Consider the following 17201-nt stretch of genomic DNA (forward strand, 5'->3'; position numbering starts at 1 on the left):
ATCGGTTTATATTTTTTCAAATATTTACCGTTTATGCGTAGAATTCTCTGATCTTCTTGTAGTTCTTCGATCTCATACGCATTATTCGAAAAAACTCTTAGAATTTTCCATGGTCCTTCCCAACTAGGAGACCATTTTCCTAAACATCGATCCTTTTTATCCATAGGCAAGATAACTTTCCAAACTAAGTCCCCTTGCAGGAATAATTTCGATTTAACTCTTTTGTTATAGGCTTTTGCTATTCTTTCTTTTTGCTTTGTAAGCACTTCTAAAGCCATTAATCTTTCTTCATCAATATCTACTAATTCATCCAACATCATATCCAAATATTGATTTGTAGGAATTTCGATTTGTCTTTGAATTCGAGTAGATTGAAGTAAGATTTCTGTTGGCAATACAGCATCATGGCCAAATGTTAATCGAAAAGGAGTAGTATTTATAGATTCTTTAGGAGAAGTTCGAACTGCCCATAAAGCTTCATAAAGAAACTCATGCCATTCTTTGGGTTTTTTCTTTTGGCTAGCTTTTCTTTTGATTATAGTAATCAAATTCTTATTTGCTGCTTCTACCTGACCATTTGCCTGAGCATAATATGGTGTTGAAGTCAACAATTTATATCCTATTTCTTCAGCAAATTTTACCATCTTTCGACCAGTAAATACAGATCCTTGATCTGTAGTAATAGTTTCTGGTATGCCAAATCTATAAATAATAAATTTTTGAATGAAGTTTATAACTTCATCTTGAGTAACATCTTTTAGTGGAACAGCTTCTATCCATTTAGTGAAATAATCTATTCCAACCAAAATATATTTGTAGCCTTTGGATGACTTAGGTTTGATTTCCCCAATTACATCTAAAGCCCATCCTCTGAATGGCCAAGGTTTCACTATTGAATGTAATTCACTAGCTGGTACTTTTTGAATTCCAGCATGTTCTTGACATTCTTTACAACCTTTAGCAAAATTTATGCAATCTTTTAACATGGTTGGCCAATAAACACCTTGTCGAAACAAAAGCCATTTTATTTTATGGCCTGCTTGATGTGTACCACAAGCACCACTATGAGTATTCGATACAGCCAAATATGCTTCTGCTTCACTAAGGCATTTAAGTAAAACTCCTTCTGGAGTCTTTTTAAATAATTCATTGCCTATTATCACATAACTCAAGGCTCTATATTTGACTTTTCTACAAGTTGTGCCATCTGGATTTTCCAAAAAATTGACTATGGGTTTTCGCCAATCATTATCATCCAAATTGTTAATGACCAAAATTTCAGAAAATTTTGCACTCTGAAGGTATCCTTGAAATGCTTCCATGCCCCCAAGTTTTGGTCTTAACAATTTGTTAGGCACAATGTCTATCGAATTACGCTTTGTTTTAATTTCAATAACCTCTTGCTCTTGTTCCTTCGAAAGTTTGTATCCAGAAGCTAATTGAGCTAAATCATTAGCTTCTTGATTTTCTGCTCTAGGAACATGTTGAACTTCAATTTGAACAAAATGTTTAAGTAATGCATTAACTATAGTGTAATACATTATCAAAGTTTCTTTGAGGCATTTATATTCTTTTGTTATTTGCTTTATTACTAATTCAGAATCACCTCTAATAATTAAACATTTTGCCCCCAGTTCGAGCAAAATCTCTAAACCATTTATTAAGGCTTCATATTCTGCCTCATTATTCGAACAATATTGGCTAATTCGAAATTTATATTTGGTTACTTCATTTGTTGGTGAAACAATAACTATACCTATTCCAGAACCATTTTTATGACTAGACCCGTCGAAATACAATGTCCATGGAAATGTTTCGATGCCCCCAGTCACAGGTTCTTCAATGGAATGATCAGCAATAAAATCAGCCACTATTTGGCCTTTCACAGTTTTCAAAGATTGATAAGTTAAAGAATATTCTGTGAGTGCCAAAGCCCATTTACCAACTCTACTATGCAGAATAGGTTTAGATAACATGTGCTTAATAATATCGAAATGGGAATAAACATAAACATCAAAAGGTCTTATATAATGCTTAAGTTTTACACATGAGAAATACAAACAAAGACATAATTTTTCACTAGGATGATATCTTGTTTCAACATCACTTAAAACTCTACTAAGATAATAAATGGCTCTTTCTACACCATTTTCATCCTCTTGTGCTAACATACTCCCTATAGTTCTTTCAGATGATGCTATATATAACTTCATCTTTTTGTCTTTCAACAAAGGTGAAAGAATAGGAGGATTAGATAAATATGACTTTATGTCTTCAAATGCCTTTTGGTGTTCAGGCTCCCATCTAAAAATTTCCTCTTTCTTTAATCGAAGTAATGACGAGAATGCTTGTGCTCTGCCACTTAGATTAGATATAAATCTTCTGAGGAAATTTATTTTGCCTAATAAAGACTGCAACTCTTTTTTGGTAGAGGGTGCTTTAGCCTCCATTATAGCTTTAGTCTTATTTTGATTGATTTCGATGCCCTTTTTATGGACAACAAATCCTAAAAAATCACCTGCACAAACACCAAACGCACATTTTAATGGATTCATTTTTAATCCATATTGTCTCATCCTTTCGAATGATAAACGTAAATGTTCTAAGTGTTTGTTTTCAGAAGATGATTTCACAACAATATCATCAATGTAAATTTGCATAAAATCTTCAATTAAATCATGAAACATTGAATTCATTGCTCTTTGATATGTAGCACCAGCATTTTTAAGACCAAATGGCATTACTATCCACTCATAACATCCTAATGCCCCTGGGCATCGAAATGCTGTTTTAGAAACATCTTCTTCAGCAATAAATATTTGATTATAACCTGAATAACCATCAAGCATACTCAAATATTCGAAACCTGCTGCAGAATCTACCAACATTTCTGCTACTGGCATAGGATATTCATCTTTAGGAGTGGCGAGATTTAAATCTCTAAAATCAATACAAACTCTTATACTTCCATTTTTCTTTTTAACAGGAACTACATTAGCTAACCAATCAACATACCTTGCAGGTCTGATGAAGCCACATTTGAGGAGTCTTTCGATCTCTTCTTTTATTTTTGGTAGAATCTCTGGTGCAAACCTTCTTGGAATTTGCTTCACTGGTTTCTTGTCTGTCCTGATTGGCAATTGCAACTCTACAACCTTTCTACTCAAACCAGGCATTTCATGATAATCCCAAGCAAAGCAATCCTTGTAATTTTTCAAAAGCGCCACAATTCGATCTCTGAAGCTCTTAGGAATCTTTGAACTTATGTATGTTGGTCTTTTTACAGAACCATCTCCTATATCCACTTCTTCAAGAGGATCTTGGGCCTTCATTTTTATTGTAGATTCCATTGGATCTTCTTCAAAACCCAAAGGTTCATCATCGTAAATACAGTCTAATTTTTGATCATCAACGAGGTCATCAGAATTATTTTCTACTGAAGCATCGAAGACCTCTTCTTCTTTGGCTGTTTCAGCCAAATCGAAGTTTTTCTCGGCTACATAAGCCGTAATCTTTTCCCATATGCTGGGCTCAACCATTGATCAATTATTGATATCCCACCCAGTTGGTGAGATTCCATTTGCTGAATATCCTTGGTCATCAGTAACCCTCTTGTACGAAGTACTTCTTGTCTTCAGCAAATCTGTTTCCTTTACAGGTATCTTCTCATGGCAATCTTCATTGTTCACCACTACGAAGTCATCGTCGAATGCAGTTTTCCAACGAAAACCCCATTCTGGTGCAAGTTTTACAAAGAATTTTTCTTCTTTAGTCATAGAACTTGATGCATCATTTTCCATGAATGGTGCAATATATTGAAGCTGTTTGTCAAAGTTCTTTTTGTTGATATCTTGATTATCAACTTCAGCTTTGAAATAATAACTCTGATCAGCCTCAATATTCTCTACCAAACCATCTTTCCTCCAAATCACAATCCTTTGATGCATTGTAGAAGGAACTGCACCTACAGCATGGATCCATTCCCTCCCTAATAATGCATTGAAATTGGCTTTAGAAGGAACTACCAAAAACACAGTTGCTCTGGTTATGCTTCCTACTACCAATTCTAGTTCGATAGCACCAAGAGATTGTCCAGTAGATCCCTCATAATTAGTGAGCACTACATTATGTGGTTTCAAATCACATTCATAAATACCAAGTTTCCTTAGAAAAGATTGTGGTAGGAGATTAACAGTAGCACCACCATCTACTAACACTTTGTTAATTCCAACACCATTTAATTTAGCTTGAATAAACAAAGGCTTTAAATGAAGCTTCATGCTATCATCAGGTTTTTCGAACACTGCATGTTGATCTTCGATGCAGCCATTGTTCATAACATAATAACACAGAGGCCTATGACGAGCCATTTCCTCAGTGAAATCACATTCATCATCATGATTGGCCTTCGAAGATACATCATATGCATATTCAATTGGTAGTACAGAAACCACACATATAATGTCAAGACTTGGTTCAGAATCTGAAAAAGTAGAAGTTAGAATATCATCATCCCCTTTGGGGATGTTTAAAGCAGAAGATAATGGAGGGAAAATTCTTTCAGTAGCTGGTTTTTTAACCATTTCGAAAACTATTGGTTGTTTTCCCTTACTTTTGTCATCATTAGTGACATCTTTCAAAACTCCTTCCTTTTTCTGGCGTTGAAAACGGCGCCATTGAGTTCTAGTCATAGGATTCTTACCTTTATAGTTATTTTTGTAAGCATACTTGTTAGGATTAGAACTCTCTGGTTGGTCTGGAACTTTGACAGCTCTTTTTACCCATTTTGTTGGTGGTGCTGGAGGCGCAGAATGACCAGTTTTCTTGCCCCCAGAGAAAACCCAAGTATCAATAGGAGACTTCGATGAAGGAACGAACGTCTTCTTATGGTTCTTCACTTGATACTTCTCTGAAGTTTTCATCTTGTAAGGAACACCTCTTTTGTTAAAGCCAAATTTAGAACGGTTCTCGAACCACCCTCCTTTACGTTTTGTTTGAGGTTGATATCCTTCAACTGATTTCGCAGCTTCTTTATCGAACACTGCACTACATCGAGGACAAAGCATAGCATTGGTGTTAGATATTTTACATCGGTTTAAAAAATCAACCAAATCTTCTTCAGCCTTTGGATATGCTTTCTCCATTTCCTTGGCCAATTGATCTTCAGTAACCACTGGCTCTTCAATTTGATGGTCCTCAGTAACCATTTCTGCATCAATATTCTCTGAAATTTCCACCATATTGATAGAAATACCAGCAAACATGGATTCTGCCACATTGGCAGAAACATCAGCAAACATGGACTCTGCCTTTTTCATAGGATCTCCATCCACTTGCTGTTTTGATTTCTCTCCAAATTTCAGCCTCCCTTCATCAAGAGCTTTTTGTACAGAATCCCTGAAACGAGTACATCGAGATAGGTTATGACCTAAAAAACCATGGAATTTACAAAATCCTCTTTTCTTCCTTTGTTCCAAAGGAGGCAACTTCATATTAGGTGGCACTAATATTATGCCATCATTAACTAAAAGATCAAAAATTTCTTCACTTTTAGTAATATCAAAAGTATAAGTTTTAGAAGGATATTTGTCACTCTTGGGATCTTCAGGATTTTTTCCATTGGATGGCCTCAACATTTTACAAGCATATGGAGGTCCATCTTTTAATTCTGCTAGGTTTATATCATTGTCTTCAACGATATCTAAACCCCAATCGAATTCGGGTTCACTATCTCCTGTTTCTATATAGGCAATTTTTTCCTTTTTAGGAAATTTGTTATGAGTTCTAGTTTTTTCAGCTTTAAGTCTTTCAACTTGTCGAACTCTGTCTGCCAATTGGGCCATGTCTCTTAAGTACTGGGTATCTAATTTCTTTCGAACAGAATAATCGAGGCCACCAGCAGCCATTTCGACCAATTCATATTCTGGAACAGAAGTAAAACATCTAGCCTTAAGGAGACGAAACCTATTGAGATAATCATCGATTGACTCATGACTTTTACGTCGAACACTGGCCAATTCTTTCAAACTAATCTTAGATTGACCCATGTAAAATTGTTCATGAAAGGCTTTTTCTAATTGGTTCCAACTATAAATTGAATGAGGAGGTAAAGTTGTAAACCAAGTAAAAGCATTTTTTGTCAAAGAACTTGGGAAATATTTCATTCTCAAATTTTCATTTTCTGCAATATTTCCTGCTTCCATGAGAAACCTAGCAATGTGTTCGACAGTAGATTCATTAGTTTCTCCAGCAAATTTGGTAAACTTTGGAATTTTCCAATTTCTAGGCAATTCAGCGTCTAAAACATACTCAGACAAAGGAGACACAAAATTTGGTCTATGTAAACCCATATTAAAACCATTTTGGGCTAACAAAGCCTCGACAATACCCGCTATATTATTCTGACCATCGAAATTGTTTCGACGGGCTTGTAAAACCACTTGATCGGCATCTTGGTTTCTATTAACCAAAATGGGTTGTCTTTCAGGTTCTGCCTGAACTTGTGGTTGTACTACTTGTGGTTGGACAATATTTTCATGATTTCGAACCACTGGTTCATCAGCAATTATTTCAATTGCCCTCAAATTTCGATTTTGAGGCAATTGGGTATTTTGGATTGGTGGAGCGCCAAAGAAATTAGCAATTCTTTCCATTTGATCAGACAACCTTTGATAACTAGTGCTGGTGTCTCGAATTAAAGGATTTATGACAGTACCAATTTGTTGGGTCATCATATTAACCATATCATGATTAGTTTCTTCCATAGTTTGCCTAATGGTAGCCATAGAAGCATTGGTTAAATTTTGTTGGGGACTTCTATATGTGGTAGATACCCCAGGACCAAAAAGTTGTGGTAATGAAACATTTAAATTTTCTGAAAACATATTACCACTAGTTTGTAAGCCTTGCATCAATGATGATGGCATACCAAATGGCATTGATCTATGATCCCAAACTCCTTGAATAGAAGTATTATTTGGATAATCATGGGAAGTTTGGGTAACCATCGAAGGCATGGCTTGAGAAATTACTGTGGCCATCGAAGGCATGGCCTGAGACGATATTTGAGTGGCTGTATTACTAGTTGGAACAGCCTGTGATGTTTTAACATTCCCTGGGGATGGAACATCATCTTCAACCGTCACTTGATCCACATCTTCATTTGAAGATGTTGGATTTGTTTTCTTTTGGTTGTTAGCGCGTGTCATATTAAAAAGCAATTTCTTGTTTCTTAATTGCATACACAACAAAACAAACCAGAATTAAAAGAAACTCTAACAAAAACTATAAACAAAAAGCACAAACAGTCCCACTGGGCGTGCCAATTTGTTTACGTTGGATTTTCGTAAACAACCGCTGGTTTACAAATGGTAACTTGCAAGATCAACCAGTAAATCTTAGGACATATTGTGTTTGTTCTTGTTGTTAGAAATTCTGTGTCTCTGGTGTCGAAAATATAAGAAATATGATAAAAACAATCGAATTCAATCCACTTGAACTCAATCGAACTTAATAAAGTAAAGTGCAAGAACACTTAAAGAAAAAAAGGTAAATTGTATTGATTAAACAAAAGTTGGTACACAGATTCATACATTGCAACTTGTGACTCGTTTCTCGCTTCCATACGGATACTTTGAGTGTAAGTTTGTATGATGGAATTGTGACCCGTTTTTCCTATGAAAAACTACTATTTATACTAAGTCTAGAAATAACTACACTTCTTTGAAATTCAAACTACAACTGCCACAAGTCGACAGTTTTGCTTATTTGAAAACAAACTTAAAATACAAACTGACTTAAAGAATAACTGTTGATAACCACCTTCGAAAACTGCTCTGTCGAAGTCTTCTACCATCTTCGAACCTAAATTTGCTTTCAATACAACACTATGTTCGAATCTTCTTTAAATCTAGGTCAACTATACTTTGACCACATTTATTACAGCTAGTAAAATATATTGGCTAACAGCACCCTGATGGAATTCACATGTAAGATCCTGTCGGAACCTAGGAGGCAAGGGATTAGGCGGAGGCCTGCCTGGTCTGGTGACACAATGTCCCTTAGCAAGTAGAGTTGGGAGCAGATCAGCATACCGCATTGGTATTGGTGGAAAATAAGTCCTGGGCCGAGGACCCTATTGTTGCTGCTGCTGTTGAGCAGGAGGCTGTTGTTGTACTTGTTGAGCAATGGCATTAACGGGCACTGGTGGTTGACCCGGTGGCAGGGGATATTGCTGATAGAATGGCGGGAAGAAAGGATGTTGAGAGTACTGCATGTATTGGTAGGGTAAAGGTAACTGAGTAGCATTAGCAGGTGTAGACTGATTACCAGATACCATCCCTACTTCAGATTCCTTCTTCTTGTGGTGGCCATTACCATACTTCTTAGGTGCGCTAGTTGAGGATTCACCCTTCTCAAGAACAATAATACCCTCTCTGACAGCCTCCTCTAGACGAGTTCCCATAGTAACCATGTCGGAGAAATTATTTGGAGCAGAGACTATCATTCTTTCAACATATTCCTTCTTCAAAGTCTTCAGGAACGTCTGTGTTAATTCTTCCTCATCAAGCCGAGGAGAAACGCGGGCAGCTGCCCCTCTCCATCTCTGGGCATATTCACGGAATGTTTCATCCGACTTCTGAGACAAAGACTTAAGAGAATCCCTTTTTGACTTCAAGCGGGTATTGAACTCATAATGACTCTCAAAAGCAGCTGCAAGTTCTTCATAAGTATGGATGTTGTCTTTGCTCAAGCCAGTGTACCAATCTGCCGCATCTTCCATCAAGCTATCCTGGAAGCAGTGGATCATTAGGGCATCATTATCTGCGTAGTTGGCCATCTTTCGGACGTATCGAATGACATGGCTATGTGGAAAAGAAGTTCCATTGTATTTGTCAAAGTCTGGCACCTTGAATTTCTTAGGAACCTCAAATCGGGATACCAAGCATAGATCATGAGCCTTAGCAGAGACATTGTTCCCGCGGCTAGCTTTGACCTCACGGTGTTCTCCAGCCAACTCTCTTAACTGTCGTTTCATAGCTTCCATTACAGGGTCTTGTCCACGCGGAGTATCGACATCAATCACCTGTTGCATAGTGTGGACAATAGGATCGGTAACAACGGTGGTCACTTGAGGCATAGCAGTGGATATGGGAATCTGTCCTTGACCAGCAAAACCAGAGACACCAGCAGCAGTATTAGGAGAATAATAAGCCGAGAGTCCATAAGGACGCCCATTGGGCATAACCAAATGAGCATCGGTAGCCACAGTAGACAGTGGGATAGAGGGAATCCCTTCAGTAGAAGCTGGGACAGATGTGGCTGGTTGTTCCTGTGCAGCCATCAGAGCAGACATAGTGTCATGAGCCTTAGCCAAGTCTTCTTTCATAGCAGCCAATTCGGCACGGAGCTGAGCATTTTCTTCTTCAAAGTTAGCCATAATCCTTCTCTTGTGAAATCTTGTTTGATTAACTCTATCTGGCTGGTAAACCTTGCGAACACGAGCCACCTTTCAGACTGCGGCGGACAAAACCAGGAGGCAATGAGCACGAGAGAAGTTTTTTGTGACCAATGAATGCATATGATGCATGAAATGGGTAATGCATATGCAAAAAGACTCCTTTTTTGTGTTATCGAAGGGTTTTAAGCAAATTGGAGCTCTTGTAAACATTACTAAACAACAATTAACATAAACGGGAAACAAACAACCAACATATAGTTTTACAAGACGATTCCCTTTGAAATGCTAAGCCAAGGGATAGACTTTGAAATGTAAAACAACATAAACAAATGGAAATAACAACAGGAAATGGAGATCCTCAAGCATAGGAAGTGGAAGTATCATCCTCAGACTCAGACTCATAGCTGCAGTATCGTGCATAGAAGTCACGGGCTCCCCTAGCCCTCTTAGAGTCTCTCATAAGCAAACTATCTTTCTCTTCAATCTCTCTCCTAGCCTTAGCTAACTCTTTCTTCGGTGTCAAGACCTCATGAGTTTTCTGCTCATCCTTTCCATCCAAAGTCATGATCAAGTTCTCAGCCTCATAGTATCTAGTCTTCCACTGATGCTTCTCCCGACTCTCCATAGCTAGATGCTCCTGATACATCTCCTGAGTAGGTGGTAGTAGAGGCAAAGGCATGGTAGGAATAGATGCAGACACGTATCTCATAGAGGGGTAAGGCATACCAATCTCCTCAGCTTGGTTTATCACCCACTGTGTATAGGCCTCATGAGCAACACCGGACCTTACACCCATATGCTTCACCTCTTTCTTCCGAAGCTTGGACCAAGCTTCCATGAAATCCTCTCTTATTCCCGTGGGAGCATTGGAGTAGTGGAAGAAGTAAGGAGCTGTAGCAAGATTGATGGGCTTTTCTTTCATCGGGAAACCAAATTGTCGCAAGGCGAGCTCCGGGTTATAGTTGATTCCACCCCGGTTACCAAGAAGAGGTACATTAAGAAACTTCCCACCACCAAAGATGATTTCCTTAACTCTAGAAGCTGGAATGAGCCAAACCACTTCATTAGGAGTGAGAGCCATAATCCTCTGTGAAATAGACCAATTCTCCGAATTATCATGGAAAGACTTCGGAAGGTGCGAAATAAACCACCTATAGAGGAGAGGCACACAACAAAGAATGTATCCACGACCCTTGCCGGATCGATCATGAATAGCATGGTATGTGTCAGCTAGCAAAGTAGGAACCAGATTCTTGGAGTGGAAGATCATAATAGCATTCATGTCCACGAAGCCATCAAGATTTGGAAAGAGAATAAGCCCATAGATGAGAAGTGCAAGAATAGCCTCGAGAGTGTCTTGACAAGTGGTATTGAGCTTGGCTTTCTCAAGAAGATACTCTGAAGTGAACCCTCGGATGCGAGCCTTAGTGACTTGGAGACATCGGTGGTCTTGAGATAGACATCTTTAGCAATAACCAATGGAGTAGGAGGATTCTCAAGTCCCGCGAAGGGTACCCCCTTAGCAATAGATAGACCCATCAAGGAAGAATAAGCCTCTAGAGTAGGCACCAGCTGAAAGTCCGGAAAAGTGAAGCACCGATAGTCCCGATCATAGAATTGCACTAGAGTGTGCACAAGTTTCTCATCCACATTAGTCTGGAGAATAGTAAGTAAAGCCCCGTAACGATGTCGGAAACCAGTCGGATCCTCGATCTTGAGTGCCAAATCTCTCAAACTAACCAAATCCACTTCCTTGAACTTGTAGGACTTAGTCTTCCCCATTCCTACAATGTTTACAAATTCAATTTGTCTAAGCCCTTCGATAAATGCATGGAAAAAGTTTATGCATGTATGCATGTATGCATGAATGCATGATTATGTTCAAGTTCGGAGAAAACATGGTGGGTTGAAGTTCAAAGTCGAGGAGTCATGGATGGACACGGTGTCCGGTGAGACTAGGGCTTTAGGAGATAGTAACCGGGTTCTAAAAAGGTTCCCAAGTTGCAACCTCTTCGACGTATATCATGGTGCCACGAGACGAACACTCGCTCCATGATTATCCGTAAGAAGGTCTAACTTGAGTGTAGTATCGTGTGACGACTAAAACTCGAGACAACACTCGGTTTAGCCTCCGCACTACATCCTAGAAAATGGCCATGGATGGGTTCGGTTATCTACGGTTCATAGCGTCATAGAACAATTAGAAGTAAAGTGCCTAAACGCGACAACACGCGCCGACAACATCACCCCCAAAATGCCTCAGCTATGTGGGATTGATCGCATAATCCAAAACACTAGGCAACCCCCGGAATGAATTGTCGATTATATCCCCCCTAAATCCTAAGTTCACTCAGCCCGGGTGCAGGACTTTTGATATTCTCACCCCACACGTTTGCAAGAATTTAAACATTTATTCACATAGGAAAACAAGTAAATGAAACAAGTAAAAACAAAGAGCAAGCGTGGAAATAAAGACTAGGCGTAACTCTCGAATCTCCCCAGTGAAGAATAATAATCAGGTTATAGAATAATGAGGTTATAGAATAATAATCATGTTGTTGTTTTGTATTAGGGTAGTGAAAATCAGATAGAAATATGTAGGATTCATGAATCTCGACGTTTGATAAATCTTGTCGTCATAGTGTTGTTCTCTATTTTGAAAAGAAAATAAAAACATATTGTTTTGAATAGAATCGAGTCAAAGGTTGAAAGAAACAAAAAAAAAAAAACTTTGGATTAAAATAAAATATACATGAGTTGTGAATTATAAAATATTTAAAGAGTGTTTTAACCATAAATAATTGTAGAGTATTTTTATGATTTTGTAAACATTGGTTTTTATTGAAATTAATTTTTGTTTTATCTTGGTTTTTGGGTGTCAAACATTGATTACGTTTGAACCTTTTTAATCGGTGATATCTTATTTTTTCTTGGGATGGGAAAAAGTAAGCAAAACCCTTGAGAATCGAGGTCCGGGAGTTGTTTTCGCTACGGGAAGGTGTTAGGCACCCATAACGACTATGGTATCCTATAGGAACCGTCTTTACTTTCTACGCGCGCGCTTTATTTTTAAATGTTATTTGAAAGTGATTATTTAAATCTAAGAGTTTTCTAAGTGAAGAATTGGAGGGAGAAGAATGTGTTTGAATCTTTATTTTATTTGAATTGAAGGAAATTTGATTCCTTGCCTACGTACCCTTTTAAGGGATCAAATCCACCGTAGTTCTCTTCCGAAAAAATGTTTTTGTTTTTGTTGGTTGATTTTAAGTTTGAAAATTGGAATTTTGAAGAATGGAGATTGAGAGGCCTCAAGGGCATGAGATTGGAAAAAATGTGAGGTGGGATTAGTTATTTTGCAAAATGAAAGTCAAAGTATGATTAAAATTCATTAAAGTTTGATTAAGAAAATAAAAGGAAAATTCAATGGGATTTTGATCCCAAGGTTTATTAAGAAAAATATTTGAGTGATGTTGTTCATATTTTTTGGAAAAGAGATTTTTCTAAGTATAAAGCCTAAGCACTCATCTAAACATACAATCCTAAACATACATCTAAACATGCATATTCTAAGCATACATCTAAAGTGAGGTGTGTGCATGTGTCGGTGCTTGTGTCGGTGTACATTATTAGAGTCCACTGTCCTTTACATCATGCCCTAGTTACATTCTATGGTCTTGCAAGAATTTAAAGACATGAAAATAAAAAAGAATTACAAAGCCCTAACTTTACATTCTATTTGCTTGCAAGTGAAATATAGAAAGAGAGGGAAAAAAAGAGAAATATGCAAAGTGAATATGCAAGATGCTATGGAATATGAGACATGAAACAAAAGGAGTTAGTAGCACAAATGAAATAGAAACAACACACTAAAGGCATAGTAAAGTAAATGTAACTTGAAAATGAAGTAACAAGAGAAATTAACTAAAAGTGATGAAAGAGACTTGACATTTCTTTTAAAACCATTCTAAGGTATAGTTAAAGGCCTAAATCCTCATGATATTAAAGAAGTTTTGAATGGCTTGGTTCAAGAAAAAAAACATGAGAACTAAGATCATTAACTATACCAAAGAATATAAAGATTGCAAGTTTTTCTTTATCCGCTTCAATTCACAAGTATGCTTCACATTATTTAACAAACCCAAAATTCACATAGACTAATTCAAAAAACAGTAGGTATACATCATATCTAAGAGTCAAATTCACTCCAAACATCTCATACTCAAGGCCCCATTTATGCATCAAAGTTTAAGAATAAAATCACATCACAATTTTCACAAAACATAACAAAGAATGCACAAATTAACAAAACATGAACACATATTTTTTGAAGCAAGTTTCCATATGTAAAAACAAATATCTAAGGCCAATAATTGATCACAACAACTTCACAAAAAAACTTTAGAAATTTTACCAAGATTTGAACAACAATTGACACGAAGCATCAATCAAGAACCAAAATATTTTTCACATGTTGTGATCAAGATTTGGCATGTAAGATACGTCAAAAAATATCAAAAAAAAAGCATAAAAAATTACTAGAATTTTTGTGGAATTTTTCATGCAACTTGAGGCAAACAGGGGGTGTGGGAAGCATGCATGGGTGTTTAAAACAAGCAACAAACAGAATCACAGCAGTAGAGAGTTGGGCCTGGGTTCATGGATCGGTTCATGGATTGGGTTTGGAGAACCGGTTCAATTTAGAAAGAAAAATGGGTCGGTTTGGGCATATAAATGGGTTTAGAGTTTTAAAAAAAACATTTAAGCATATCTTCTTCTTTTTCTAACAAAAATAGAACCGGTTGTCTTCTCTAATTCTCCAGCGAGTTTGAACAGTCCGGCACGGTGTTCGGCCGGCGGCGCCACCGTGCCGGAGATGACAAAGTTCTCCGAATTCAAAAATAAAATGCACTTTCAAACATCCTTTTTAATGCTTATTACAGATCCAGGCTCAGAAATTCGAAAAGAGTTAGTAATAAACCTAGATCTACAAGTTTAAGAGACTGATACCTTTTGATGTTCAAAACGATCCGGTTCGTTTCAGAGGCGTATGTGCTGCAAACAGCTTCGATACTCCATGTATAAGCTTCAGCCGGTTCAACTTTCTCTTCTTCGAACTCTGATCTGTTCCTTTGTACCTCAGCTTCGTTTCTTTAAGCCTGAACGGTGCGGTTTTGTGACGTTGTAGCTCCAAGAAAAGTGACGAATTTTTATGTTGATGAGACCCTGAATCCGTCTCCGGCACCTACCCTTGCCGTTCGATCTTGTTCTTCTTCTTTGTGACTCGGATTCTTCTCAGTTCCGTTTCGTTTGGATAGCTTTGATTCGATTTGCTCTTCCTTGTGATCGTGTAGTGATTTGTGTGTTGAAACCGATTTGTTGTTATTGGTATGAGAGTTTGTTGTTGGGGATCGGATTGGTGAGGAACAATGGAGGATTTTGCAAGCTACGGCGGTGAATTTGTGAGGTTTTTGTGATGGTGATGGCGATGGAAGGAGGTTGTTAGGGTGGTAGAAAGAGGTTGTTAGGGTGGTTAGAGATTGAAGGTGGTGGTTATGGAGGTTAGTTATGGTGGTGGAAAGTTAGTTAGAGGTGAAGATGGAGGTGGTTAGGGATGAAAGTGGGAGGGAAAATTGAGAGAAAAGTTTTGTGATTTTTTGTGAAAATGATTGTAAAGAATTAGTGTGTTGACCTTGACCCATGGGTTTGACCTTTATAGGTGATGAAAGGGATGTTGGACCAATAGGATAAGGACATGTGGCACCTGCAAGATTACTTGGACTAAAAATGGACCAAAAGGCAAATAACAAGACTCTAAGGACTAAAACGTAAAAAATTAACTAAAATTGAATTAAAAGCATAATTTGAAAATTAACGTAAAGCGAGACGATTAAAAATGAAAAAACGGACTAAAACGAGCCAATTACTTAAATGAGGTACTTTAAAGTAACCTCTCTTTGTCGAAATTTTGTGTGAAATGACCAAAATGCCCCTGGGGACTAAAACGACCTAAAAATGATTCAGATGCAATTTTAAAATGGTTTTTGACATGGAATTAAAGCAAGGGTTTATACAAGTGGAATTAAAAGACTCAGAGACAATTTTTAGAAGTTAAACAGAGTCTTGACATATGAAAAGACTAAAATGTCCCTAGGGGCTAAATTGACTCAAAATGACTTCAAATGCAATTTTTTAAATGGATTTTGACATAGAATTGAAATGAAGACTTATTCAAACTATTTGAAAGGACTCAAACAATTTTTTAAAGACTAAAAATGAGTTTGAATACAGGAAATGACTAAAATACCCTTTCCCATGAATTTTGCAAATAACATTGAAATAGGGAGCAGAGAAAGATGCAATTGATCAGAGACATATCAAATGACTTGAAATGCAAGAAAAGAAGAATTGAGTTAGTATTTTTAGGTCCAAAATTAGGGTATAACAATTTTGTAGTATAATAGTTTGGCCTTAAAGTGTTTCCTTTTAGAATATTAAAATTACTGAAAACAAATTCGGCAAATATATAAATATATATAGTGATGAGAATCCTTTACTAATCTTACAACCTTGAATGAGATAATGTTAGTTCGTCTTGGCACTGAAAAATTAGTGTTGAATTAATTGTGAAGGTATAGATGTAGTGGAACAAAGATCGTTGCGCAAGAAATTTAAGAACCGTTGTTGCAAAGGTAAGGACATCACTCCACGCGCTTCCGTACGTGTATGTGTGTGTATATTTGTGTTTTGATAATTATTATAGTGTTGTTGTTTTGAAATGAATGTTATGTGTTATATATTGGTGATGTGGTAATTATCTTGGTGGTGTTGTTTTGGCATGAATATTATGTGTATTATTATTGTGGTGTTGTTTTAACATAAATACTATTTGTTTATGGGTGAATAACCTTAAGCAACAAAAATGGTGATTCAAAACTATATCCAAAGGTGGGATACTAGACTTTTGATTATAGGTAATTACCCAACAGTGGGGTATTTACGGAGACATTCATGCATTAGATGACTCAGACAAATGCTCAATGGTAGGGCACTGACCATCGAGTTTTAGGAGTCATTACCCAATGGTGGGGTAGTGGCAATTCATATGCATTAGGTGATTCAGAATAATGCTCAATGGTCGGGTACTGAACATCGAATTTTTTAGGAGTTATTACCCAATGGTGGGGTATATTGTCCAATGGTGGGACATTTGGCTCCGTTTAGAGGTGAAATCCGGATCATGAGCATTGGCATATAGACTGACCAATAGGGATTAACGCATTTTAGTCAAGTTGTAACTTAAGGTCAGGGGTGGTGATTAAGAAACTGGGGAATGTATCTTGTACTATTTATTTATTTTTGGTTATCTTTTGTTTAGATCTATATTTGCATGCCTATTTGTATTATGTTTGGTAGTTGGAGATGACCCTTACTTTTGGACAGATGACCATCAATCCGTCTTTCCTCCTTGGCGGTGACGCCGAGGAGGTAAAGTGATCTAGTAGATGAAGACGCAAGTAAAATGGTGGTGCACATTTGGAGGCTTGACATATATTCCGACACTGGTATTAGCCTTGTTGAGAAAACTTTTCACAAGCATCCAAAACTTTGACCAGTTAGGTGTAGTCTTGGGTAGAAAAAGGCCAAGTGTCTTGATGTCTTGATATTAGGAATATTATATTTTTGATGTAAAATTTACTATTTTGAAAATTCAAAGAGAAAATTATTATTGTTTTATTTTAGA

General features: G+C 37.1%; 1 protein-coding gene across 1 annotated transcript; it reads right to left on the minus strand.

Moving 5' to 3' along the window:
* Positions 1-2055: 2055 nt before the first annotated feature.
* LOC146903551 (uncharacterized) lies at positions 2056-5507 on the minus strand. Its single transcript, XM_085735421.1, has 2 exons — positions 3016-5507; positions 2056-2518 (listed from the first exon to the last, which is right to left on the minus strand). Exon 1 carries the CDS (start codon positions 5490-5492, stop codon positions 3543-3545), a length of 1950 nt encoding a protein of 649 aa, XP_085591547.1. The 5' UTR covers positions 5493-5507; the 3' UTR covers positions 2056-2518; positions 3016-3542.
* Between the last annotated feature and the right edge of the window lie 11694 nt (positions 5508-17201).

Source organism: Medicago sativa, chromosome 8 (assembly GCF_051527215.1).
Source record: "Medicago sativa cultivar Bolivia chromosome 8, Bolivia_mono, whole genome shotgun sequence".
In the NCBI taxonomy this organism is placed as follows: domain Eukaryota; kingdom Viridiplantae; phylum Streptophyta; class Magnoliopsida; order Fabales; family Fabaceae; genus Medicago; species Medicago sativa.

Excerpts from the sequence above, each read along its gene's own strand:
- LOC146903551 (XM_085735421.1), bottom strand. The coding sequence starts at position 5,492 with ATGAAGTTGCCTCCTTTGGAACAAAGGAAGAAAAGAGGATTTTGTAAA.